Below are 27503 nucleotides of genomic sequence, written 5' to 3'. Positions count from 1 at the left end.
GATGCATGTCACCTTACGTATTTAACATCAAGTTATGTACTTAACATCAAGTCGTGTATGGAACATAAAGTTACATAGGTTAGGCTTAGGAAAGTAAAGTTATGTAGCTTGGGTTTAGGACAAGAAACATTGTAAGGAGTCGTCACGTTATGTACTTAATGTAAACTTATGTACATGTAAGTTACCTTTTATCAAGTACAGTTACATAGATGAGGTTTAGACAAATGTAGTTGCGTAGGTTAGATTTAGGAAAAGAAACAAGGTTCGGCGTCCTCAAATTATGTACTTATACTTTACGTGAATTTATGTGGGCAAGGTTTAGTCAAGTAAAGTTACATAGGTTAGGTTTAGGAAAAGAAACAAGATTGGGTGTCATCACGTTACGTACTTAACAAGTCAAGTTAAAACTTTATTGTCCCTGAGTGGGCAATTACAGGCAATTACATTAACATAAAGGCAGGTTAGGGTTAGGCAAGTAAAGGTGCGTAAGTTAGGTTAAGGAAATGAAACATGGTGACGACGTACCTTAAAATAACTTAAAGTTCACAATGTTTCACGCGGGACACGAACACCAGTCACCTGCGGGACAGTCCTGTGTTTCTTTGACTCCTCCAGTGCCCCAATCTGCCTCCTTATGCGGACCACTTCCGTCTTTACTCATGTCAACTCATTGGTCACGTGATTGCAGCCCTCCCAATGGGTTAAGGACAAATTAGTGACTCATTATTACATGGATTACAAATTTTGGTGCATTCATTTTTGTAGGTATGGCTTACACAGAAATGGTGCATGAGAATACCCTGAATAGGTACACATTAAAACACAAGAAAGAAACAGCAGAGAAAGAAATTAACAATAAAGGTCCATCTCTTTGATACGCTTGTTTTAAATAAAAGCATGAGTCTCTCTGCAGCTGAGGTAAGTAAAGGCCCAGACCACTAATTGAGAATTTCTGGGAATTCAGGTCTCAGAATTCCAATCAACATGACACATGTATCGACCACTGGGAGGCAGCGAACGCACCTTGAGCAGCCATTCTGTCAGTAATAGAACAGAAGAAGAGCAGCCTTTGTATTTGTTCAGAGTGCATCATGTGCATCCCTTGGGTGTGGTTACGCAATTTGAATACAGTGCGGGAAAGACAGACTCTGGCACTAACAATGGAAAAAAAAAAAAACACACTGAGCTCCATAAAATGTAAATACTCTGATGAAAAAATGTCAGCCATAAATGCTATATAAATGAAAATTTTACCTATGTTCAGTGTTAGGATCGACATAGGCTACTTGGTTAAAGATCTCTACCATTTCAAGCAGCTGTTCTACAGCTGTGCCAGTTGAGCTGATCAATACTGAAATCACTTATCAGATGTCCACTCCCAGCCCATCTGTGATAGTCTCTTGTCAGACAAGCTATTGACAGATCATCTTCTCAGCATAATGCACACACATGATGTATCTGTGCTATCTGACACCCAGTATTCTCTGTGAGAGGACTGGAGGGAGGAAAAGCCCAGCATCAGCTCCCCTCTCCCCTCAGAGGGAGAGAGATGACTGTAGTGTGGTGACTTCAGCCTCTGTTTTATTAAAAACTGTCATGGGGGAAACAACAAGTAACTTTATGCATATCATCAATGGCCCTGCAGAGGAAATAAAGAGATGCTTGGTTAATTAGTTCTGCGACAGTGCACTATAGCACTGTCACTTTTCCAAGGTGGCATCATTATATAGGGACTGCATGTGGAAGTGTGTCAAATATAAGCTTTAATTTGGTAAAAAAGCTGGGGATTGTGATAAGGGAGTCAAGCTTTATGCTTACTCACCCCCTGCTACAGTGCAGCAGCTAAATATATGAAGGTGACTTCACATCACAGTGCAGACATGTTTCTGACTCAGGATAACCTGTGTCATCACTGTGTAACAGTGTATCTGTGTATTTGTGCTGTGTATTCATAGTTTTGTATCAAGCTTTTGATGTCATAAATGTAATTAGAATGTAGCCTTGTGTGACATGTGTTTATATTTTTTATGACTTTTGGTTATGTCATTGATGTCTATAAATTATGTTAATATCTGTTTATAAATAACATCTTTAAATACCATAAAATCTCAATTAAAAGCCTAGTCCCAGTTAAATGCCCAGTCCCTTTTACTAGCCCAGCGTGGCTAAACATTTTGACAAATAAAGGCCTGTCTCAATGAAACACCTGGTCTGGTTACCAAACAGTTCATTTTTATAGAAGTTCTTTGGATGTGTAAAACCAGGTTGTTGGCTACCCACTTGAGCTAACGTTAGTTGACTCCTTAGATGGCGCATACAAATATAAATGATCAAACGTTTTGTAAATATGGACATGCTACTTACTGTTAGCTTAATTAGATTCTCCACAGTTCAAAAATTCAAAAGGCTTTCTCATAAGAATTAATTAAAAATGAACTGATTTCATTGTGAGTATTGTTTTAAAAGGATAAAACGGTGTTGTGTCAGTATGCCCAGTCCCATAATGAATGAATGATTCATTATTAATATGTTAACTAAAGCTTAATTTTCATACAAGTAATATCCATGCTGGTTTAAATAAACAGTTTGATTGTATTCCCTCACCTTTGCTGAGCAAAGATGTCACAAATACACACCTGCTCCAAGTATAGACCTGTTGAGTTCAGTGATTTAAGCAAATAATAGCCCAGGCTACTAATTGCAGTTTCACGGTGATTTAGTCCATTGGTGGTGGGTACTATCAGTGTTGATTGGTCTGCCCATCTCCAACTTTGGCCCACAACAAGAAAGTTTAAAAGCTAGAATACACGGCAAGAATACCATAAAATCCCCTGCACCATCCCTATGCTAAAATTGGCACTTGTCAAATTGCAAGTTGCCATTAAATTGACCGAACAAATAGGACCTATTCATTCTCTGCTCACCAGAAAATCCTTCTTCATTACGTAAAGGCCTTAAGGTGATCCTGTAGCTCTCCCTCTACCACGAACCTTACACTATAATGTTTTGTTGCACGCAAGATCTAATACATTTAGTGCACATGTATCATGCTTCAAAGACAAAAAACAGCACATTGGTTATTCTACAACCTGTTTTGTTCTATCAATAAACTGTACAGTTTTGTCCCCTAGTGAAATGGAATACTAAAACCATTCATTTATTGGTTACCCTTTCATACCCTTTCACTACTGGAGCTACTGATTTTCACTATTGTTAAATTAGATGACCGATGTCTTCCTCCTGTGGTTGTGTGATTAACAGATGCACTCTCTCAGTAACAAAGGTAGAGGTAACTTTTTGTGTGACATTTGGAATTATGCTCTTTAGGAAGTCTTAGGAGTCATGACATATGCCACGCCTTTGCCACCTGGAAAATGCAAGGTCAGGCCCAGGGTACTACTCTTGTGTCTACCTTTTCCAACTTTCAAGGGCATGGACATTGCTAAGCGACCATAACCAGCATTGTGTCGTAGTCCACATAGCCCTTGGGGAAGAGATCTCAATGAGTGGTTGGTTGCACAAAAGTGTGACTGTGAAACTGAGAGATTCTGTCCTGTCTCCTACTAACAGTTAACCAGCCAAGGCAGACCTTCCAGTAAAGATATATATTCGTATATATTCGCTCATATGGGCAGGTTTTAAGGCACTGGCAAACAGAATGCTTTGTCATCTTAGTATTAGAACTTGCTTCGTCAATGCCTTAAAACTGTTTTGGCTTTAAAAGGCTGCTTGTAGCAAAAAGTCTGAAGCCATGAACAAGAAATCTTCTTTATCTGACAGATGTCAAGGGGGAAATGAAGTATCAGTTCTGACTTTATCCGCATTGGGATGCCTTGTGTATTGAGCTCACTACCAATCGGGATTCCTAAAACTTTAGATTCTTACAAGCCAGAGTGTCTTAGGTCTCCTGCAAAAGGAGCAAACACTTTCTATTTGAGAGATGGATGAGGATGAGAGATGTGCCAGAGTACTTCTTGCACCTCTTGTTGTGCCACTGACAGTAGGAAATGATTGTTTTCTGCTTTCATCTGTTCAAAATCTCTTGACTTAATGGACTCTGACCACTTGGCAGGACAGGGCCCTCATTCCCCACTTCCCACTTTTTAAACCCAAGTACTTCTTCAACACCACATCCAGTCCTGTCCACACTGCAGCGGAGGAACAGCCTTTTAAAACCTTGCAATGTCAGTGCACATAAAGGGTGCTGTAGATTTTCTCCTCTGGTGGCTTCCCTCATGCAACATGCATATGTGAGCATATGCAGTGGGGAGTTTTTAAGCAGTGGTGAGCTGGGCTTAAATATGTGTTTTTTGGGTAACAGAGGCCCACTGCCAAGAATGCTCTGATGAGCCTCTTGTCAAGGTCATTGGTTTTATTGACCTTCTTGATATCTCCACAGGTCTCAGAGGTTTCCTTACACGAGGAGAATCAATACCAGCTCCATGACTCTACTGCGCAACATTGATTATCGCTAGCCTCTTTTCTGCCGTAATGTCAGAAGAAGTCTGTGTTTTAAAGCCAGTGGGACTGCACAGAGTTAGTTGAGATCGATCACTATGTAGGGGAAGCATCTTTGAGGCAACAGGAGATGTCTTGTGGGGCCCTTAAGGCAAGCCTTCATGAGTACATGGATTACACATGACTGCTATTGATTAATCAATCTTGCATTATGATGCCAGGGCCAAGGGGGTAAACATTTATTGGATTTACTTCTGAACAGGGAAGATAAAGGGGATGACATTTACAACCAGAGTTGCCTGACTATGAGCCATCCAGTTAAGGTCTTATCCTGATTATGACAAGCATGTGCACAGGCACCATTAGAGATGATGGACTTTTCAGTTTTGAAATCATGTTATCCACCAAGGCTCAAAAAATAGCACTCACCAATTGTGAGGAAAAAATATATGGCTATGAATAAGATAAATGAGATCAGCTGCCATTGGCGGGTTGCTGAAGTAGGTTTACTTCACTACATACTCACAATACTACAACACATAAGTTGATCAACTTTGCACACTGGTGGCATTATGCAGCGTATGGTCCATAAATAATTGTAGCGCAGTTCTTTCATTGACCCTCACTGTCCTCTGTCGCTACAGTTACACTCTTCATCAAGCTAAGTACCACAGATGAGAATTTCGTGCTGAGAGTCAAAGAGAGTCTGCAAGTATCTGGTGGCACATTGCCAGAGTAGATCAACCTTAAAAGAAAATGAAGAGCATGGTGGAAGTAAAGTTGAAAATAAACCCACAGTTAAGAGAAGTGGCGCATCGCCCACATGGAGTGGCTGTGGCTCGGGAGGTCAGGCACGTTGTCCACTATGCAAGGCTGGCAGTTCAATTCTTGGCTCCTCCTGTCCACATGTCAAAGTGTTCTTGGTCAAGACACTAAACCTGCTTAAAGCATTCCATGTCACATTCACCTACTCACATCCTGGTGGCTGAGGATACTGTACAAGGTGCCCACGTGCTATTTATTCTACGCAGTCACATGCACTTACACACTGATGGCACAGCCAATGGGAGAAATCTAGGGTTGCTTAAGGATACTTGGACATGCGGACTTGAGGAGTTAGGGATCGAACCACCAGTCTTCCCATTTGGTGGATGACTCACTCCACCACCTGAGCCACACCCGCCCAAAGGGTTATGAATTCAATTACAGAGACAAGAACTTACAGAGTTTTCTTCTTATTTCTTCATGGTTCTTTTCTGCAACTTGATTGGAGGCTTTCAGAATGATGTAGACAAAGTGAATCTGGAGAATTAAGTGTTGACTTGCTGTAAACAGATAAGTCAAAACACTCAAGTCCAAAACACTCCGAGTCACTGGAGTTAAAGTCCATGTAGAGTTACAAGTATTTTTTGATTTTGTCAAGTTGATTCTTGAGTCATCAAATTTTTGACTCAAGTCTGACTCGAGTTCAAGGCATGTGACTTGAGTCCACAGCTCTGGCACTAAGTAGTTAAAATGAACACCATCCATTGACTCCTTACGTAATCTAATAATATAATTTATATGACAATGTAATACTCTGAATGAGACTTTTTGCATAATAAATACTGTGAGTTTTGTTAGGTAGGCCCTGTTTTGCTTAGTTAATACTTTTGACCTTTGAAGAAGATTGTTCCGTTATTACTACTTTTAAGTAAGTAAAGGATCTCGACCATGATCCTACTATACCTGTACTATTATTTACAGGCTCACACCTGTGATATGGATATTTTTCACCGACAGTTTTTCAGGCAAAACCCAAGAATTGTATGTATTTTTTAAGTAGGGAGATAAAATGAAATATACCGTATAATAGTAGTGTTTTATGTATATGATGTAGTCTGGTGTATACTGCAACCACTTAGGCACCATGGTTTGATCAAATACATCTAGTCTCTCTGTGTGAGCGATGGGGTCCCGACTGCTCCACTGATAAAGAGATAGTCATGTATGGGTAATTACCATTGTCAGCAGTTGTGGTCTCCTGGGTTTGCTTGTTTTTGCCAGTGTGTGTGTGTGTGTGTGTGAGTGTACATGGCTGCAGCCTGCAGGACAGAGGAGAGGCAGGGGGTGTTATCCTGGTTGTCTCTGTTTGTGCAGTTTGAATCTCCCAGGACTCCAATAATGCAATTTTCAGTGAGCCACACAGCCCTGCCAGAGATAATTAGAGCAGACATGTAGTAATGGTGTCAAAAGGAAGCAGCTCTTTCTCCACCAGCCAGAATATTACAGTCTTGGTATGAACATACAGTGCTAAGTGCAAATATTGCAAAAAATACCATGAAAAAGTCAAAATATCACGTAACAAGTTTTCATGCTTTTTATGAATATGACAAAGTGCAATGGGAACATGCTTAGTGAATAAATAACGATGGACATAAGCATGTTAATTAAATTGAAGCTTTTGCTTCGCTAAAGAGATAAAAACAAAGACATCAGATCAGAAGACTTTAAACTTCCTTAAATTAGTACATGAAACAGAATCGTCATATTGCCATTATGTTTTCACATCATTTTCATTGGTTTCAGAATTGTCTGGAGCTCTTTTTTTTTTTTTTTTTTTTTTTTACATTATCTCATTGTGTCCTCTTCTTCATTGGTTTAATGAATTCAGAGTGGAGAATTAGCAACAGCTGTTTATCTTAATGCACCCAACTCCCAATATTCACATAAAAGTAGTGGAAGTAAACGGTTAAATTCATGAATTCAGATTTTCTTTTTCCAATTATCTGAAGGTCACCTGGTGTATCAGAACAGGGACATTGCAGTTGCCCTACATAGGTCTAAGACCACTTGGCTCCAGGACATCCCCCGCAAGAGTAGTGATTTCTTAAAGATAATAGTTCATTTACGTTAGTCAGTCTTGTTCTTTGAGTTAAGGAGATCCAACTGCCAGACCGCAACTGTTAGCTGTTTAACACTGGACCTCCATATTCTGAAGTCTCTATTGGCTATATAATATCAATTAAAGCGATGTCAAACTACCAAATGTACTACAATTTCTACAAACCGTATCCCTTATAACTATGTTCCTACTGTGTTTTCATGAAACTGTTGTATTGTTGCTGGAACTAGTACATACAGAACATTGTCTGTTTTCTTTATTTGACAGGGACAATGCAATTTAAAGGTTCTGTTTGTGACATTCAGAGTATTAATATAGCAGCAAATCACTGTTTGCTATGTAAAGATAAAGTGGAGTAATGGCATCCTGAGCAGAGAATCACACTCCCTCTGTGTGTGTTATAATCCGAGGTTCTCTGTAGTTTGCTGTGGTAAGCTGATCTGGCGAAGTGTGCGTGTTAGTGCATGTGTATCTCATTGGCTAGCTCATCTGTGGTGACAGCGGTAGCAGCTGGAAAGTGTAGCACCTACCCTTAGGTTGCCCCTTAGTAAAGATTGTTAGCTCTGTCAGCACTGTTGCTGTTGTTTAGTGTTATTGTTAGCACGGTTAGTTGCTAGCCGTCACCTCAGCCCTCACTAGCCTCTAACAGCATTTCCCCCCTCATTAACACTGTTAGCTGTGTCAGCACTGTTACTGTTGTTTAGCACTGTTTATGGAGTTAGCACAGTTAGGTATTAGCTGTCAGCTCAGCTACTGCTAGCAGTTATTGGTGTCTCCTCCATTGTTAAAACCATTAGCTCTGTCAGCACTGTTGCCATTGTTTAACACTGTTTATGGAGTTAGCACAGTTAGCTGCTAGCCGTCGGCTCAGCCACTACTGGCAACTAATGGTGTTTGCCCCCAGTTAACACTGAGCAAACGGTGTTTCTCTCCTGGTTAGCACCATTAACACTGTTGTCAATGGTTAGTGCTGTTTTTGCAGTTAGCACTGTTAACTGCTAGCCCCCAGGTAGCCACCTCCGTGCTGAGAACTGTGTGCAGACAACTCATACTCTCTGAATTTCACACAGAGCCCCTTTAACATAGTTTCAATACAAAGCATGACACTGATGTGCTGCACAGACAGTTTAGCTTTTGCTCATTTTCAGCTGCTATCCCTATTTATGCTTTTACATGTACAGTGGGATTAAAATACACAGCTTTATACCATAAAACCACATTACACCACAAATATGGAAATACAATAAAATACACATCACACAATACACATACACCAATACACCTAGGTAATTTACAGCGCAATTAGCTAAAAATTGGTACAGCTGTGGTTTGCTTTAACCAGCATGTGACCTTTGTTGTAAAAGATTTTATATCTGCGGTTAATTTGATTTCAGTTGGTAATGTGTTCCAGTCTTGACAGCCCTTTATGGAGAGAGCTGATTGATTTAGATTTGCAATGTGGTATTTTACAGTTGCCATCCATCATGCTACCAGTTATTCTGCTACTGTCTCATCTAGAAAGAGGCTCTGGGGCTAGACTGTTAATATATTTGAAAACTAATTTAAGAAAACAAAGATAAGTAAAGCTTTCAAAGCTGAATGATTGTATTGTTTAACTCTGTGACATTGATACCACCAGACAGGCTTTTTATCCATTATTTCCAGTACCTGATTCTATAAGGATGTAAGATGTCTGACTGTAGATTGTGATGCTTCAGCCCATACTGTCATACAGTATGACTAAGCTGCTTGAGTGAGAATGCAGTGCCTGATTAAGTTGAAACAATAAAGGTCGGTCTTAATTGTTTTTGAGATTCTTTCCATGTTGATCAAATTTTAGCTGTGGATCTAAGAGTATTTTAAGAACCTTAAATCATTGACCTCTATTTCCACCTTTTATTTCCAAATCCAGCTTTTTGAGGCACAATCCTTGCAGGAAATGCAGTGATTGCTCTGTAAAAAAAAAAACCCACTTTCAGCAGCACTATTTTCATTGGAAATACAGTGGCGTCTTTATAAAAAATAACTGCTTTACGTGGAACTATCCCCAGTGGAAATTAGCCACGTTTGGTGGCTAAAAAGGTGCTTGAAATGCAGCAATAACTTGATGAAAAACTGACAAGCAATTTACTGCCCCCCACCTTCTGATCACAAAGTCAGCTCATATACTGTGGCACTTTAGAAACATTGATATAATACATATGAAATGTAAAAATGTAATGTATTTGTTGTGTCCGGAAATGTACAATGATTGTGACTAGGCTGCTTATTCTTTGTTCTGTATCTCAACTTTAGGAAGATGATATGATCGTGACGTACTTGTGTCACTTTACAACATGCTACCAGAGGCCATTGATATTCCAAAATGGCCCACTGTAGATTCATTCCCTGTATCCATGTCACGTGGGTTTCGCCCCCACCCCGCCCCTTTACGAGACTAGCGGTGGTAATGAGTCCATTCATTCCAATGGTAAAAAGTGAACTAGAGTACAGATTATGAGTGTTTCCTTTGCCCCATGGTCACTGAAGTAAATACTCAACCCATTTTTCAAAAGCCCCAATCCTTCTAAACAATCTGACAATGGAATGGCATTTTTTCTGACAGACAAATGAGGAAAAAATTAACTTTTTTCGAGGCATGTCTTTGTTTTAGCAATAGACTCTGGCGAGATCTGGCAACAACTGATGTGATCTTACACTCAGTTGTCATCAGATATTAAGCTAGCAGATAAAAACTTGTGACAAAATAAGGAGCAAACATTAAATTTGAACTATATATCTGTATGTGTTGAACAGTTGAACTGTATGTGTTGTTTGAATCTGATTTCATCCACCCCAACAAGGTAGGAGTATGTAGGGGAGAGATGACCACACCAACTTATGACACCGGAAGTGTACATCATTTGGTACCATTAGCATAGCTTGTAACACGTTATCTTCCGTTATAGAGTATCTTTGGTATTACATAACAAACGTAGTTCAGTCAGGAGCACTTGGGTCAGAGAAAATTATTTCCATTGCAGTATCATATTTGGCATTATGGCTCTGCTCTGGGGCCTCTCTTCTTCTCACACCTCCCTGCCCTTCCACACATATAGGAGGAAAGCCTGAGGCAGAGAGAGCAAACCTCCCTGCCCTTCCATGCGCCTACATGGAAAGCCTGAGGCAGGGAGAGCAGCAGCAAAGACCCCTGGGAACAGAACAGAGCAGAATCAATGGCAAACAGAAATGACATTGATAAGTCAGACACAACATGAAAAGGAGGAGGTGGGGTGGGGGCAGATTGCAAAGCAGCTTGCAGAGGAAGCAGCAACAGTAGGCAGGCCAAAGCTGTTTAAATAGGGCGCCCTGAATGAGAGTTGTCAATTGGTTACATAGAAAGGAATCATGTGATCTATCAGCTGACTCCCTTCCATCAATCAGCTGCTTCATCAGTCGATTGGGCTGTTTGAGATCAGTTGATGTAGCTGGGATGTGAGCTGAGCTTGACATTGTGTCCCGGCTGAACTAATGCTATGCTCAATTTATTGTAACTGGAAACATAATCTTTTTTCTAAACCTAGCCACATAGTTTTGGTGCCTAAAACTACCCGTGTGCCACCACATAATTTAACACATTGCATGCCAGCATCACATAATGCAGTGATAGTGGTCATTTCACGTATTCACATTGTTCAGATTATTTGTCATTGTCTTCAAAGACAACCAATGAGTGTTTGTAGCCACACTTTAACAGTATGGCTCTAGGGATGGTGCTGTCAGTTGAACTTTCCACCACTTTTGTGAGGACTGAAATAACTCAACAGCTATTGGATGGATCGCCTTAAAATTTGAATCAGACAGAAGTAGAGAGTGTGTTACTATTCACAAGACCACAAGGGGTTGCATGTCAGGAAAGTGTAAACATAGATGGTTTTAAGTGTTTGACCAACAATCACTGCTGTCTCCTTGAACAACATTTTGTGGCCCTTAGGGCACATTTTCTGAATATCTTTCTGAATAGCCGTTGTGATTCAGTATTTCCACAGCTCAGCGTGTCTGCATTAATTCAGACATCCTTCTGACTGTCAGTTTGACTCAGGTCTACATTGCCAGTGAAACATTTCATCTAGAAATCCCACACACATCACCAGGCCAGGGGACTCTTGGAGACATTCATAATTATACACTGAATTGCTCCCTTGACTGATTAGTTAATAACTTTTGAAGAACATACCATTTCTCTGACAGCCAATGTGCCAGTCACCGTAGGTAATAGAAATGTATGTTGAAAGTGTTCTTCAGCGTTGACACAATAGGGTCTCATACAACAGCAGACTGCTATTGTTTGTAGGAAAGAAGAGTGATTTGTCTTGGTATTTAATTATTAACTGACAGACATAGCCTCTCCAGCTGAATCATGACACTATGGAATAATGTTATCTTTACATTCCATTCATTCCCGCTCTGTGTCACCAGTGTCGATCTTATGTGACGACCCATGAGTCAATGTTATTTCCTCATGATTTTTTTTTCTCTCTGCAGGTTCCATTGCAAGGTGCTCCTACATCAAGTATCACTACTCCTCGGCTACGATACCCAAAAACCTCTCCTTCAACATCACCAAGACAATAAGGCAGGATGAGTGGCACTCCCTCCGTAAGTCTGCAGTTTCTTTTCTTTCTTGTTCTTATCTTTCTTTTGTAATAGCGTACCAATTTTTTGTATATGGAAATGCTTTTGGCTAAGTACATTTCATTTCACTCTCTGAGAAGTTCTTATTGTAACAGACATTTTTTAAATAACAGAGGAAGATACATAGAAATACAGAAGCCAAAGAGTTATGCAGTACTCCCCTCTGTCTTTATATTTAATTGACTTTTCTCCCTTGAGCTCACAGTGCCAGCTGTTAATGTAGCAATATTCAAGAGCAGAGGTATAAAAAAAGCAGGGCAATTTCATTGTGATTAAACCTACAGGCTACAGCACACTTTAGCCTTCATTTCATCTGATTTGGTCTTTATTTTTCACAAGTAGTAAGGTGTGCTATTTCATTTTCACGGCTCTTTCACTGAAGCAAAGCATTCTTTTGAGCAGGTTGTGTGTTGCTGTAGGGCAGGGAATGTAGTTGTTGCAGGAATCAAAGCAACAACATTTCCAGTATGGTGCAATCACTTTAAGCGCTTGGCCATTCTGCTGGCCAGTGATCAATAGCCTTTGATGGTGCTATTATGTCAAACTGCATTTGTCCATTCGTCTGTTCACCATTTTGTTCCAGAGCAAAATATTTCAACAGCTTCTGACCACATAGCTGTGAAATGGACTGTGTCAAAGTGAAAGTCATGGTTTACAGAGGATAATTACTAACCCTTTATATGATCCCCCTGACGTTTCAGGCCCCCAGCCCATATGACCACATTGTTCGTTTGTTCATACCCCCTAATACAATCCACAACAGGAGTTCCTAAAGTCATGCTCCTAGCGATGGCAAGAGCTCAACACAAAAACAACATATATGACAGATTGCATTTTTTAACACTTGGTTAGCATTGTGAAAGGGTCACGTTAGGTTTAGGCAACAAAAGTACTTGGTCAGGTTGAGGAAAAGATCATGGTGTGGGTTAGAATAAGTACAACTGTCACACCATACGTATAAACATAAGTAATATCTTGTTTTGAATGTGATGTAAGCTCAGTACATTACATAAGTTAACAGGTTTGAGGTTTGTTAATAGGTTTGATCTGGGGACGCTTATAGACTAAAGGAATATGAATAATTTACAGGGTAATCGAGGAATGGACACATAATTTGAGGTAGCCAACAACCTGGTTTGATACATCCAAAGAACTTCTATAAAAAAAAATGAACTGCTTGGCAACGGGACCAGGAGTCTAATTGAGACAGCCATTGTTTTGTCAAAATGTGTAGCCATACCAGGCTGGTAAAAGGGACGGCATTTAAGTGGAACTAGGCATTTAATTGAAGTTTACGGTAGAAGTTACAAATGTAACTTATCTGAGGTTTGCAGAAACGTATAATGCCAGAATTTTCCTCTGGCAAATGGGCTACATAACCAGTGTTCTCCTGGGTCAAAGTCTTTGTACACAAGAGATCCAGATTTGTTTTTAAGATATCTAATAATGTGACTAGGAAGATTATCTTGCCATTAACCAAGCCAGTTCATGGTTCTTAGTGCACCCTTCAAGTTTTACATTTTAGATCTCTGTGCTCCAGGCTTTTGCAGGACTCAAACCAACATGTCCAAGATTTTGCAATTTATTCTGTAGTTTAACCTCTCGGTTACTTATATGCAAAAATCAGGTATCTTTGATAGTTTCTATGGTTTATGTAGACAGTTAGTGGTCAGCCTGTACATATATCTATGCATCTATCCAACAGTTTGTTCCAGAACGAAAGACTCACCTTTCACTACCACCTCGGTCCAAGACAAGATATCTAATATATCTAACTTATTTTTCCATAAAATATGATTTAGATAGTCATGATCTCTAGAGGGTGAATGCTATGCATCCTGATCCCATAGGCCCAGGTGTTTTTTGGTGTCTTTTCTTTAAGAGCCACTACTGGGTTGTACACTACACTAGAACTGTCAAAACTGAACAACTACATTGACATGATTTTTTGTGAGTAAATACATGAGTACCAAGTCATGTCAAATTTGTGCACAAGATTTCTCATAATTGAACTTGCAGATTGTTAAGACATTTGCTGAGAACATCCATGTTCCCCAGGGGATAAATCTTATTTATATTAATGTAAATACCCTACAGGGATTTTCTCTTGTGACCCCCTCAAAGCAAACTTTCCGATTCAGGTCCCACTACTGTTCAGGCTCTAAGGGCAGCCAAGTCATCAGTATGTTGTTTGTTTGGTTCAACACTCTCATTTGTGGGGGGTAATGAACATTCAATCCAGTTTGAGCCACACTAACTGTACGTTTGAGTTTTAAATGTCCAGTAAGTCCTGGACCTGTAGCAAATCAACTAAGTAGCTGAAGGGCTTCCTCTCCACAGCACTGTTTGCCTGTTAGATTATATCAGCATGGGTACGCGTGCTGTCAGAGGAATCTAGAGGGAATCTATCCAGTTTTAGGATACCTGCCATTCATGAGCCGTTCCTCTGGGCTTGTTGTAGCTCTCCAGTTGCCTGGCCGCTGAGCCGAGTGGAAACACGCTTTGACCTCAAACTGTCACTGTCTCAGTCTGACTAGTCTTCCACTGTCAGGTGACAGACTTGGGAAAAGCTCCTCTCTGCTCCAAATCGCTGAGGACTGTTCTGCTGTCTGTTTTCTTCTGCCTTCTTCCCACTGTGCAGCTCTGTCCTACAAAGCAGAGGAGGAAACAGTTTCTATTTAGAGGCTATTATATATCATATCCAGGGCAGATGATAGTAGGTATGTATTATTACTAGGGAAGCATGATATTGGATTTTTTGCCGATATCCAATATGCTAATATGTCACATCTCATACCAATACTGATAGGGATGTCCCGATCCGATATTCGGATTGGTATCGGCCGCCGATATTAGCAAAAAACGTGCATCGGCATCGGATCGGACTGCATGGAAAAATGCCGATCCCAGAACTCCGGTCCAGGTTTTCTGGCCAGCCCAGCGCTCCACGATTCAAGCAGTCCATTCCAGTGATCCACTCCAGCTCTTACTATCAATACACCAGGCCAGCATGCAGACACACACGGAGGGAAGGGTAGGAAGAGTAGCGGTCAATTTAGTTAACTGACTATTTGTTTTCTGCTCTGGTTTTTTGAGAGTGATATTTTTATTTGGATCATTCTAACTAACCCAATTAAGTAGTTGTTCATTTTAGAGTAATATCGCTTGATCAAACCTTTTCTAACATGACTGACAACGAGATAAGTGAATATGTATAATACGCGCTTGGATTGGATCGGTATCGGTATCAGCCAAAACTCAAGGCTGTAATATTGGTATCGGATCGGAAGTGAAAAAGCTGGATCGGGACATCCCTAAATACTGATATCGATATATCCAATTTTTTTCCTACCTAATTTTAGTGATCATCAAGTCTCCTCTGTAGTGGAATTAACATCATATTATGCATGCATACTCTTAATGTGATGGCCCACCAGCAGATGGAGACATGAAATAGAATGCTTTTCAGTGTATGTAATATTCATTCATTGTGCAAAATAAGAAAAAGAGTGTTGATTCTTTGCCATCATTATCATGCATCCCTAAGTATTACTTCAAGTTGGACAATTTATTCCCAAAATGTTATTATTTAATGAAATGGTAAGAAGTTACAGTAACTTGGGTAAAGCATAGGCTATAGTATAATCACATTAAACATGTACAATTTCTTACATTGAAAATGCACACACAGCATCAATGCAAGTCCATCAAAATCAAAACATGTCCCACAATTCCCCTCTAGTATTGTATATAGGCAAACTGGAGACAGCTTAAGAACACCACTCTGTTGAGACAAGATAGCATATGGACGTCATCCATTGGTTTGTGGTCTTCCATTTTGGCATTTTAGCCATTGCCATCTTGGAATTTTGGAATGAGAAGTGAGCATTTTTGGGCAAGAGGGAGGAGCTAACCTTAATGCTAGCTGCTAGCTTAGTTAGCACAGCACATATACAGCTATGGTTTACTATAATGTTGTGTTCACACTGGGTGTGAATAATATAATTCATGCGAGTGAATTACATATAAAGTCAATGTAAAGACATGATTAGATGCAAATTTCCACCAGGCAACACAACACAAAAATGTTTTAATTAACTTTAATGAACTCTAAAAACACAATGAAATGGTGACAGCTACAGCCATGCCTATACTCTATGAATCTGAGGTTACGCCATTATGATACCTTACCAACTCTGTTGCTGTGGTAGCGACTTGTCACTCAAAGCATCTACGCCCTTAATTGTGCAGAGAAATGTCATGGAGCCCCTCAGGTACCAGAGATACAGGTTACAGTGCCGCCCACTGGGTAAATATAAATTTGTAAAAATAAAAAGTACAAATTTGAGCTCTCTAACTAATTATTTGTCACAACAAAATATTCTATATACTTTTCCGCCTATGGCCATGCATGGGCTGCACACTGCACCTCTGCTTGTCTTTGTCCAACCAGGGTATGTATATTTTATTCCCTCGGTGAAACAGACATACCTGAGCAAAAATCACTGTTCCATGACTAGTGTTGAGGCATACAGTATACTTTCTGCAGTCAAAAGCAGATCTGCTTTTTTTTCCCAGTCTAAATTTGGTAAATCAGTGCATTGCATCTATCTGTCTGACAGTTTATGGCATTACATTCAGCATGTTCAGCTCCAGACGATGTACAGTTCCCGCCATGAGATCATTGACCCCATATAATCCCCTGTGGATAGGCTTTTTAGTTCCAGCCAAGGACAAAAGACATCACATTTATTGGGCCCAATAAGAGAGCTGCTGCTGTGTATGCAAATGCTTTGAAAATGTTTGGTTCAGTTCCTGCCGTTTTCTGCTTTAGTTTTGGCTCATATGCATAGGAATAGGAGGGATGTGTTTCATCTTCACTATCTTGGCAAGCTCAGGAAAACACATAGCTCATGTTTATAGCAGGAAGGTCACCCCTCTCCAGTCAGAGATGTTTAATGTCCTTATTACCGGGCCTATCCACACACCATCTCAGCTTGAGATAACTCCACTCCTCTAACCGATGGCCTGTCAGTCCAATATGGGTATGAAAACGAAGAAGAAAAAAAAAGAAAGAAATAGCAGGGTGAATAAACAAAGCTCTGTCCACCGAGTGAGCATCTGCGCTACTATCAAATCAATAGGAAGTGCCAGATTAAATCACAGCACTGAATGACCCACTAATAAGAAATTACATGTAGGCCTTGAACTGGAGAGTCTCAGGGGACAATCTGCTCCTAATGAGTCTTATGTCTGACTGCAAATATACTGACCGTGGATCAGATCTAACACACAGTCAGCTTTATGGAACAGACAAACTTGCCTGGAGTTTGATTCTTTACCAGCTCTGACTTACTACAGCATAATAGCACTTCTGTAGTTACAAGTTTACAAGCAGTATTCAGTGATGAGCCACTGAAAACGATCAATAAATGACCAGTAATTGACATTAATTTTGTAGTCAACACGAGTGTCAAAGATGTTCAAACCATAAATAAACATAAATAAATCAATCATAAATTTGCCACCAAGTCCTAAAATTTCCTAACAGCTCATTGAGTGTGAAATTTCCATGATACAGTTCCCGCAAAAAAATATTAATCCCACAAACTAAACTAGCTTTATCAAACTAAACTAAAACTGCTCAACTCATTTTTGTCAATGCAATGGGTAAAAACGTGTATTTACCCAGTGGGTGGCACTGTGACCTGTATCACTGGTACCTGAGGGCCTGGCCTGCCCCTTCAGTTAACCTATACCCCACCCATAACCCTAATCTTAACTACTCTCCTGTGTCTAAACCAACCGCACGCCTACGTCAAACTGTTGAGGTTTCAAATGATGTTCAGTTCTAGCATATTTTTAGGAAAATATTAATTGCAAATAAAAACATTACTTTCAGTGTCTGCAGGTATTCTGTGCAGCCCCCCAAAACTTTATAAATACAATGGGTCATTTTTTTTAAACTACTTGGTACTGTATTATTTTGGTCAAAGTTGGGGGTGGCTGTGACTCAGGACGTAGAGGGGGTCATCCATTTATTGGAAGATGGCCGGTTCAGTCCCTGCCTCCTCCAGTCTGCATGTCAAAGTATCCTTTGGCAAGAACCCCACATAGTTCCTGATGGCTGTGAATGTATATGGATGTTTAAACAAGTAGCAGGTAGCACCTTGTATGGTAGACTCGGCCACCAGTGTACGAACGTGTGTGAATGGGTGAATGTGGCATGTAGTGTTAAAATGCTTTGAGTGGTTGGAAGACTAAAAAGGCACCACACAAGTACAGGTTCATTTGCCATTTATATCTTATAGCAATTGAGCACCGATACCTAGCATTGGGGCTGTCAGGTGACAGATCACTACTACAGCAACAATGTTGGTTAGGTATTGTAACCATGGTATAATCACAGATTCACACAGTATAGACGTAGCCATAGTTGTCACTATTTAAGTGTGTTTTCAGTCCATAAAAGTTAATTTTAACATTTTGGTTGCCTAAAAAGTCTTGTTTGGTGTTTGGTTGGACTAAAAAACCTTCTAGTTCTTGAGTCAGATCTTAAGTATTTCTTTTTTCTGTACGTTTTAATGGTTCTAAACCTGTTTTTCACCAGCAAAAATTTGCATTAGCATTCACATTATTACCCATAGCTGTAAATGTGCTGTGCTAACCAAGCTAGCAGTTAGCGTTAGGGTTTGCTCCGCCCTCTTGTTTAAAGATGCTCACTTGTGGCTCCAAAAATCTAAGATGGCGAGGGTGAAAATGGCAAAACAGAAGTCCACAAACCAATGGGTGACATCCACATGATGTTTCACCAGACTTCACAGCTATCTTGTCTCAATAGGGTGATGCTCTTTGTTGCATGTTCAGTTTTTCTGGTAAGTACATTTTGTTTTTACAGTTTTAAGCCTGTTTTTTGCTAGTAAAAATTAGCATTAGCTTTGTCATGATTAACCCTATGGGCCCGAACGACGCATAGTGCGTCCAAATTCACACCCGTTCTTCTCTGTGGATTTTCTCCGCGACCGTGCGTTATAGCGAGAAGCCACGTGAAACAGCGGAACTGTAGCTTTCCGAGAAGGCCAAGCGCTTGTCGGTAGTCCAATGTTTTCACAGCGAAAAAAAAAGATAAAGTTACACTAAAATGATGTATAACAGAGCTTTCATACAGCTTTGCACACACATTACTCTTGGATGGATTACTCGCGAATGCAGGCTCGCACAGAAATGCCACGCATATCACATGAAAGCGCAGGAGCAGAGCTTTCCAGGGATACCACACACATCATTGTGCTGTCATCTCATCACACTATAAATACAGATTGATTGTCTATCCACATTTGTAGTCTGGCTGTCAAGATGCAAATATCTCTATATTGTCCAGTTGACACTCCATCAAACTTTGTATGACAAGACCAGCCACTTCACCTTTGCGCACCCAGACAACTGCAGCCTAATTATGCATGCTGACAGGGCCGTAGTCACCATATACACTGAGGGGGACATGTGTCCCCCCCCAATGCCCAAAATGCCCCCCAATATATAACTGAAACTGAAAAACAAATATTATCTTGGAGGCCATCATTGCACTTGGTTGACTATTTTTCTATTATCTTAGATGTAAATATTGCATGTTTCTTTCAGATAAAACACATTTTTGACTTGTGAATGAGTCAATGGAATTTCTTGCAATAATGAGAAAATACTGGCAATCATGTCCGCCTGGCACAAACCACATGTTTTGCACAACTGTGAAGTGACAGAATGTCCCACCATCATGGTTCTTATATTGCCAGATTACAGAGAGTCTCCCCTCTTCATATATGGCAGACTATGTCTTCTTCCAACTTGCTATGGTGAGATACATGTAAAAATGTAAGAATTTAGTCACACGGATTTGTTTTTTTCATTGATATAAAAATCAATATAAAATACAGGCACATAGAAGGACATGAAATGATGGCAAATCTGGTTAGCCCAGATTGTCCTGAAAAAACAACAACAAGATATAGCATTTGTATGTAGCCTTTATAATGACTGTGATATGAGCTTAAAAGTAAAGGCAGTAAAAATACCCCAAAAACACCTAGGGCCCATAGGGTTAACCATAGCTATAAATTACTGTGCAGCTAGCACAGCAACTAGTGTAAGGGTTATCTCCATCCTCTTATCCAAATATGGCCACAATGCCAGGCTTTAAAACGGGAATTCACAAAACAATGGGTGATGTCACAGTAGCTATGTCCATTATTTCTATATCGTCTATGGTTTGAAGAGACGTGAGGGCCTTCTAGCGGGGAAACAGGGGCAGCATTCATGGTCAAACTGGGGAGAAGAGTATGACCCCTGGCACTAATGTTTTACAGAGGATATCATTCCTGTTGGAATTGCTCCTACTCTGTTTAAATTTCTCTCCAAGTCTAAATTTGGTATATCAGTGGGTTGCATCTATGTGTTTGACAGTTTATGGCATTACAGTCAGCATGTTCAACTCTGGACAAAAATACATGACAGCTAATTTCAGTGTAACTTCAGCTGCCATTATCACAGAGTACAGACCCTGAGGCTACTTCCAAACAGTAATATAGGAATATGTGTGTGTCTTGGAGAGAGTCATACTTTTCAACATCTGGCGCAATTAGACGTGTTAAAACAAAGACTGGCTTAATGTTTTCAGCCACTCTAATGCATCTTTGTGCAGCCAGCACCTGGAAGTGGAAGACCAGCTACTGCTTTTTACAGATGAGTAACCCCACTTCAGCTCAGCCCTTTCAGTGTGTTTGGTCAGCAGGCAGAGTTTAATAGTTTGCTGTTCAACTTCAGAGATGTCCTGGACCAAATCCACCCACACTGCCTTGGGCCTTGTATGGATTAAGTAAGAATGACAACCTAGTCTTGACTTTCATGAAGTGTGTGAAATTGAGCTCAGGCAGGCCTGACAATTTCTCCCACTCCCATTACATAGATTTGAGGAAACAGTGGGGTGACATTGACACCGCTTCAAAGACTCAGAGATGAACATGATACTCATTTGTTTCTGTCAGTCAAAAAAGCTGCAGTGACTCGCAGCGGCACCAAAACCAAAACCAAAACCCCCTTTTTCTATTACTGCTGAACATCAAAGCAACAGCAGAGAGTACACAATATCCTTTTTCCCACCCTCATTGTCTGTCACAGATGCAGACAGCAGCGAGGGTGCATACGTTTTTGACGCTGGCTTTTAGAGAGGACAGGATGGAAGGAGGTTTTCTCATACTGCAGCTTAGGGATTTTGTTACTTCAAAAGGAAGCATAAATTGTGAGCTGGGAAAAGCTGTCAATGAGTGACAGTGTATAATCCAAGGTAGCAGCTAAAGGTTGTGGCTGAGGCTAATTGTTCACCAGACAGCCACTCCCACTCAATCTCATCACACTGATGCGACTGCTGCTGTTGGTAGATTATGCAGCGAGCAGGCCTGCATGAAGATGACAGGGATTTAACTCATTGAGAAGCATCGATTCACTGCTATTTAAACGCTTTGTAGATGCTTTCATCCTGTTAAGCTGATATGGTAGAACCTCCACCCTCCACCCCATCACAGCCTCTTTCACACTCCCAAACAGCACAAACAAACAGAGCGTGATCTGTCAGTTGGCCCGCCTGTGTCTTACTGTCAGGGGAGTTTGGTCTTATTAAAGACTGCTTGAGGCAGTTTGCCTGTGCAGCAGCTGGGAGGTCACCAGCGAGCAAAGAGCACAAAGGTATGAGGAGGGAAAGCATCCAAAGCTCAGGAGCGCTGCATACTTTATCTGAGTCTCCTGGTTAAAGCTGCAGTTGGTAACTTTTAGAAAAATAACTTTTTGTCATATTTACTGAAATTGCCATGACATCCTTACAGTAGCACATAAGACAGATAATCTGCCTCCTCCTACTGCTCCTAATGGCATCTACTAGAATCTGCCATGGCTGAAGGAAAACAACCAATCAGAGTCAAACTAGGCAGCACTGATCAAATATAAATCAAGATTCTGTTACTGCATTGCTGATTTCCCACCTCAAATGTCTGCAGAAACGTATTTTAGTGTACTGTTTAGCTGGAATATGAGAAAGTTTTCTCATGGCCACCATGTTTGAACTCTGCAATAGTAATGGTTTTCCAGGGTCTACATTGGTACTTTTGCTTATTGTAGTGTCATTTTTTGGGATATCTTCCAATACTTTATATCCCTGAAATCTGTACAAACTAAGCAAAAATTTTATGTGAGTAAATAAACCATAATAAGTGAAAGAAATTAGCCTACAAATATCTGACTTTTTTTTTCTCAAAATAAAAACACAAAACATGTTGGTCCAAAAGATTTCTAAATGTAGAAACATAAATAAAATATTAATTAACACTTCATAAGTTATTTGGACCATGTACATTATTTAGTTTTTAAGATGTGCTCATTTTTATGAGGAGAGTAAAAAGGCATTGTAATAGATTCATCACTGATTCCTCTGGTGCTACCTTGTGTTTTTTTGCACCACATGTAACATAGCCCGGTGACTTCATTACAAGCGTACAACGTGATGACATGTAAGGTAGAATCCTTAGCTTTATGCTGCAAAATTAATGTTCTAGCTACTATGGTTTTAATTTTAGATCAATATATATGAACAGGATTATGCAAACAACAGTCTCCCATGGGCATTACAGGGAAATTCTCATGGGAAATTGCGGTGTAAAAACTAATATAATAAAATAATAATATAATAAATACTACGTGTGCACCATGCTTCAGGTAAGATAACATAAGATGACATGATGATGGGGAAGACAGAAGCCTTAGCTTTGTGGGGCAAAAAGAATGAATGCGCTATCTATTGTTTTTATTTTAGATCAATATTTAGACAGCATCATGGAAACAGCAATATCCTGTGGCCATTACAGGGAAATACCAGTATAATTATGGCAAAATATCACATTTGTATGGCATTTAAGATAAGGTAATGTAAGATCATGAGGTGATGGCGGTGAAGACAGAAGCCATAACTTTCTGCTGCTAAAAGAATGAATGTTCTTGCTATTATGATTATTATTTTAGATGTATTTAAACAGCATCATGCAAACAACGATCTCCTGTGGCCGTCCACAGAATGTCTGTTTTTAAAGGGTTAATATGATGCTAAAGTTAAGGTTATTATCTGGCCAGATACCAAGTTATGCCATGGTGCTCTCTCTATAGATATGACATTTACAGAATGAATGTAAACGACTCACTATGAGTAGCCCTGGTTTAACAGCATCTATTTGGTATTGTCTATGCTAAGCACTAACTTTTGGTGATGCAGTTGAAGTTCGAACAAATCGATGATTAAAGACATTCAGTGGCTGATTGTGTAGATGTGTCAGAACAATAAAAACCTGTGTCATCTGCATAAAGATGAAATTTACAGGATTCAAAAAAGGGGATGATATAATTTAACAGAGACCAATATTGGACCCAACACTAAACCCTGTGGAACAGATTTTTTAGAACTTAAAAAATCTGAGTAGACAGTGCCCATTTTTACACTTTGTAATCTTTTAGAAAGGTGGTTCTCAAACCATAGGCATCTGACAGAATCAAAACCAGTGCAGGAAAGTTTCCTTAAAAGTAACAAATGATTAACAGTATCAAATGCTTTGCAGTATCCAGTGCAGTATTGAATGTATTTCTTTCCTTAAAATGTTGCCACACATTTTGTCAAAATAGTATTTATGTAGAAGTGCTGTACATATGTAGAGTGCTGCTTCTCCGAGATGCAATGTAATAATGAAATATGACATATGTTATTTCTTACTGTGCAGTTACTTACAAATGCAGTTCATAGGTTGTTCTGCCTTATTGGTGGTAAATCTGAGCTTGGGTGCAGAGTCCGTGTATTTTGTGAGGGACAAGAAGTCCTCGTCAACCAATGTGTTCTGAAAATTCTCCATTCACAAGCTGTCTTAGCAGGGATTTGGGCACTGTTGGGGCACATTGTGCTTCCCACAGTCCTATATTTTAGATTGAATAGGATAGCTCCTGCTGTAGGCCCCAAGGAGGGTAATTTTTGTTTCATGTTTTTATGAATTCCTCAGAGTTGTTTACCTCCAGAGTTTTTGTCAGTAGTGTTTTCAGGTTTAGAAAGAAAATGTACAGAGATATAGCTCTGGGTCCATGCAACACCTGGTGCTGACATTTGCACTGTTACTATGCAAATGCAGTGATGTTGAAGAGACGGTGGGCGACAAAAAAATGTCTCACTGGTTGCAAGGCAGCTTAGCGTCTGTAGCCATTACATCCACACAGAGCTGTGGGTGGAGACAGCCTCACCAGCTTTCACCACATCTTACATGCCACATCCAAAGAATCCTTACAAGGACTGAGGAAATAATTGTAGAGCCTGATGGAACCCTGACGGTCACTTTGAGTTTCCTTTATCAAAGTCAGACCCCAAACCCATTAAACCCACATCCACATTTATCACAGACACATTCTATACATTGTAATTATTAATGTCTGTGTCTGTGCTTTATCCTTAGTATTATCCAGTGTGTGTGTGTGTGTGTGTGTGTTCCTTTCAGACTAAACACCCGTTATTTGGAGAAGACTTGGGCAACTGGGGAAAAAAGACGTATCCCCAGTTAGGAAAAAGCTGATCTTTGGTTCAGTGATTGAGGTTAGAGTAAGGTTAAGGTTGGGGCTAGGCCATGGTCAGGGTTAGGGTTAAGCAACCAGTGGTTAGGGTTAGGCAGTTAGCTCCAGGAAATGAATGTAAGTCCATGTAATGTCCCCAAAAATTACATAAGTAAATGTGTGTGTATGTGTTTGTGTGTGTGAGATGGAGATGGGAGGGAGGGGGCTACTTTCCGCAAAAAATCTTCAAATGTCTTGCCTAAGGGCATCACTTTGATGTGAGATGGGATGATCATCAGTGTGTGTACAGTGTAAACAGCTTTAGAATTGTAGGAAGGGATACTGTTGCACTTTTGACAGAAGCAAGTAATTTCCTCTGCTTCCAGCTTTTTAGCTAAGCTACAAATAAGCAAAGCTAAACACCTCCCAGACCTCTGGTACATCCATACCATAAACACAGACATGACATTGATATTGATCTTTCACATCCGTGTCTGGTTTACATGGGAAACAAGGAGTTTTTGATTTACACACAGAGAAAGAGGAGGATAAAAGGAACATTTGTTCAGGTTGCAGAGTCATAAATGCCCTTTGTGTTGCAGATCATATACAGCTGTGTTTCTGTTTGCTTATACCACCTGACAAGCTATTTTAATGACTGTGGTGCGCACCCAGACCTCTCCAAATCCCCCCCAAAACCAAAAACCCTTTACTTTGAGTTTCACCACAGCCACATTCATAGGCCCTTCCTTTTTCAGCTATCTGTAGCCAACAGCAGCAGGAATATGTGTTGCCATCTCCAGTTTCTTGATGCACAGCCAACACAAAGTGGGTACCTTTATTAAATATTAAAAGGAGCACTCCACCAATTTTAAAGATTAAGATCAGTTTACTACACATGAGGAATACCAATGAGCCTTTGTAATAACTGTCAACTATAACTTGGATGATGTCAGAGTGATGTTGTCATTTTTATCTTTGGCTTGGAGACAATAGATTTCTGAATAAATTGTGTAGTTTAAGAGACATGGTTGTTTACGAGGCAAGGTGGGTTTAACGAAAAAATGCTATTGAGTTGCATCATAGTAATCGTAGGATCAAGGGTTTTAGAGCTTGACCCGTACTTGGGACTAAAAGTCTAGGTAGCCTCACCTCTTCTGCTTCCATTTTGACCATTGTTTTTAATCTGTCTCTCATAAGTCCTCCACATTATGGAAGTGCAATACTAAATGGCTGGAATACTCCTTAAAATCTTACCAACATCTAACAATGTTATGTAAGAGGACAATTATTTTTCTTTACAGTATTTACAGTAGATGATATGCTGTAGATTTGTGCCCTAAATAATAAAATGCAGCCTTATTAATTAACTTACTATGAAAATAGATATAATCAACAGCAGTAATGGAAACACATTTGTAGATTAAGCCCTAATTGTTTTTAAAAGTAAACTTATTCACGTCATGGACACACTGACTGGAGGTTTGGTCTCTCCTTAAATGTTAATTCACTGTTATCCTTGAAAGCATATTTGGGATGCTGTAAGCTCAGGGTGTTAAACATGCATTTGAAGTTCAGGTACATTAATATTCCAGATATTGATATACTTTTAATATGCTGCTGTATATCAGTCGTTGGGGGTAGCATAAACTAAAGCTGCCACTGTACAGCTATAGTAAGCCCCAAGGGGAAAACGTGTCAGTCACCACCCACAAAGTTACAGTTTGCCACAGGACTTGAGTGAGCTTGTTACACTGTTTAAGATTGTAATGCTCCTATCTCAATAACTGACAGTCAGCCTGGTATTATACAAAAGCTGTTTTTTTTTTGAAAATGAGAAGTATGAACATGTAAAGTCTTGCTTATGGCCCCAAAAGAGCTCTTTCAAGCCTTGGGTCGATATACAGATATTATTTATAGTATGGGCTAATTCAGCAATATTTCACAAGAAGATGTCCTTTACTGGCATTGGCACAACAGTGATGTGACCATCGTTAGACAGCCATTGAGTGTACTATTGCTATTATACAAGCAAAGTAAAACAAGTAAATTAATCTGTTTATTTAATTATTGATCCATATAAATACAGTATGCTTTATTTAAAAAAAATATCACAATGTCACACAATGAGAAAAATAAATCATTTTATCGTCGAATCGTTGCCCTGTGAATCATAATCAAAGCGAATTATGAGGTGCCTGGAGATTTCTACCCTTAGTTTGAATAATATCTGGAAAACAATCAGTCACATCAGTATAATCCTACTGACACCCAATGACTCCTCTTAATGACACCTAGTTTTGTGCTCCAGCTAGTGGGCCAACCCTAACAACCTAGCAACAGAGACGATTTTCCAGCTGAATTGAGCTAACGTTAATGCTTTGTAGAGATGGAGGGATTTCCACCGAATACTACAAACATAAACAAAACATAAACTGCCTTGCTCGCTCAATCTTTAGTTCAGTTTAATTCAGAAAACTTTATTTATCCCCGAAGGGCAATTTAGTTTCTACAGTCCACCGACCACATACAACCATTCACACAAACATAAACAACCAAGACATCTCCTGATTTTTTTTTTTACAACAGATATAGCTGCTATGTCTGTGAACTTCACATACAGGCTATTTTTTAAGATAGCGCTGTGTCACTGACTCACCGGCACAGCTGATGTGATCCAAACATTTACAATAACAGTTAACTCCAGAGTGTTGATAGTTACAAAATCCACAGCTTGTTTGAAAAAATAATAAAAACAAAATCAACAACAAAACGATCCACTTTGTAATAATATTGTAGCCTCAGCCTTGGAATGCAGTAGTGTGAATTTCATGTGACGAGGACCAACCAGTCACAGCCGACTGAA

At 39.8% G+C, this 27503-nt stretch overlaps 1 protein-coding gene and 1 long non-coding RNA gene across 2 annotated transcripts in view; one reads left to right on the top strand and one right to left on the bottom strand.

Moving 5' to 3' along the window:
- Positions 1–27503, top strand: part of tmem178bb (transmembrane protein 178Bb) — a 188922-nt gene that overhangs the window by 81170 nt on the left and 80249 nt on the right. The window contains exon 3 of the mRNA XM_050036413.1: positions 11867–11980. Coding sequence (XP_049892370.1) covers positions 11867–11980 — 114 coding nt within the window. The remainder of the gene's footprint in view (positions 1–11866; positions 11981–27503) is intronic.
- LOC126384952 (uncharacterized) lies at positions 6836–27503 on the bottom strand. Its single transcript, XR_007569367.1, has 3 exons — positions 27297–27503; positions 14441–14664; positions 6836–10532 (listed from the first exon to the last, which is right to left on the bottom strand). It is a non-coding gene; the product is annotated as an uncharacterized LOC126384952 (long non-coding RNA).

Source organism: Epinephelus moara, chromosome 23 (assembly GCF_006386435.1).
Source record: "Epinephelus moara isolate mb chromosome 23, YSFRI_EMoa_1.0, whole genome shotgun sequence".
In the NCBI taxonomy this organism is placed as follows: domain Eukaryota; kingdom Metazoa; phylum Chordata; class Actinopteri; order Perciformes; family Serranidae; genus Epinephelus; species Epinephelus moara.
This window is presented reverse-complemented; position numbering and strand designations above follow the sequence as displayed.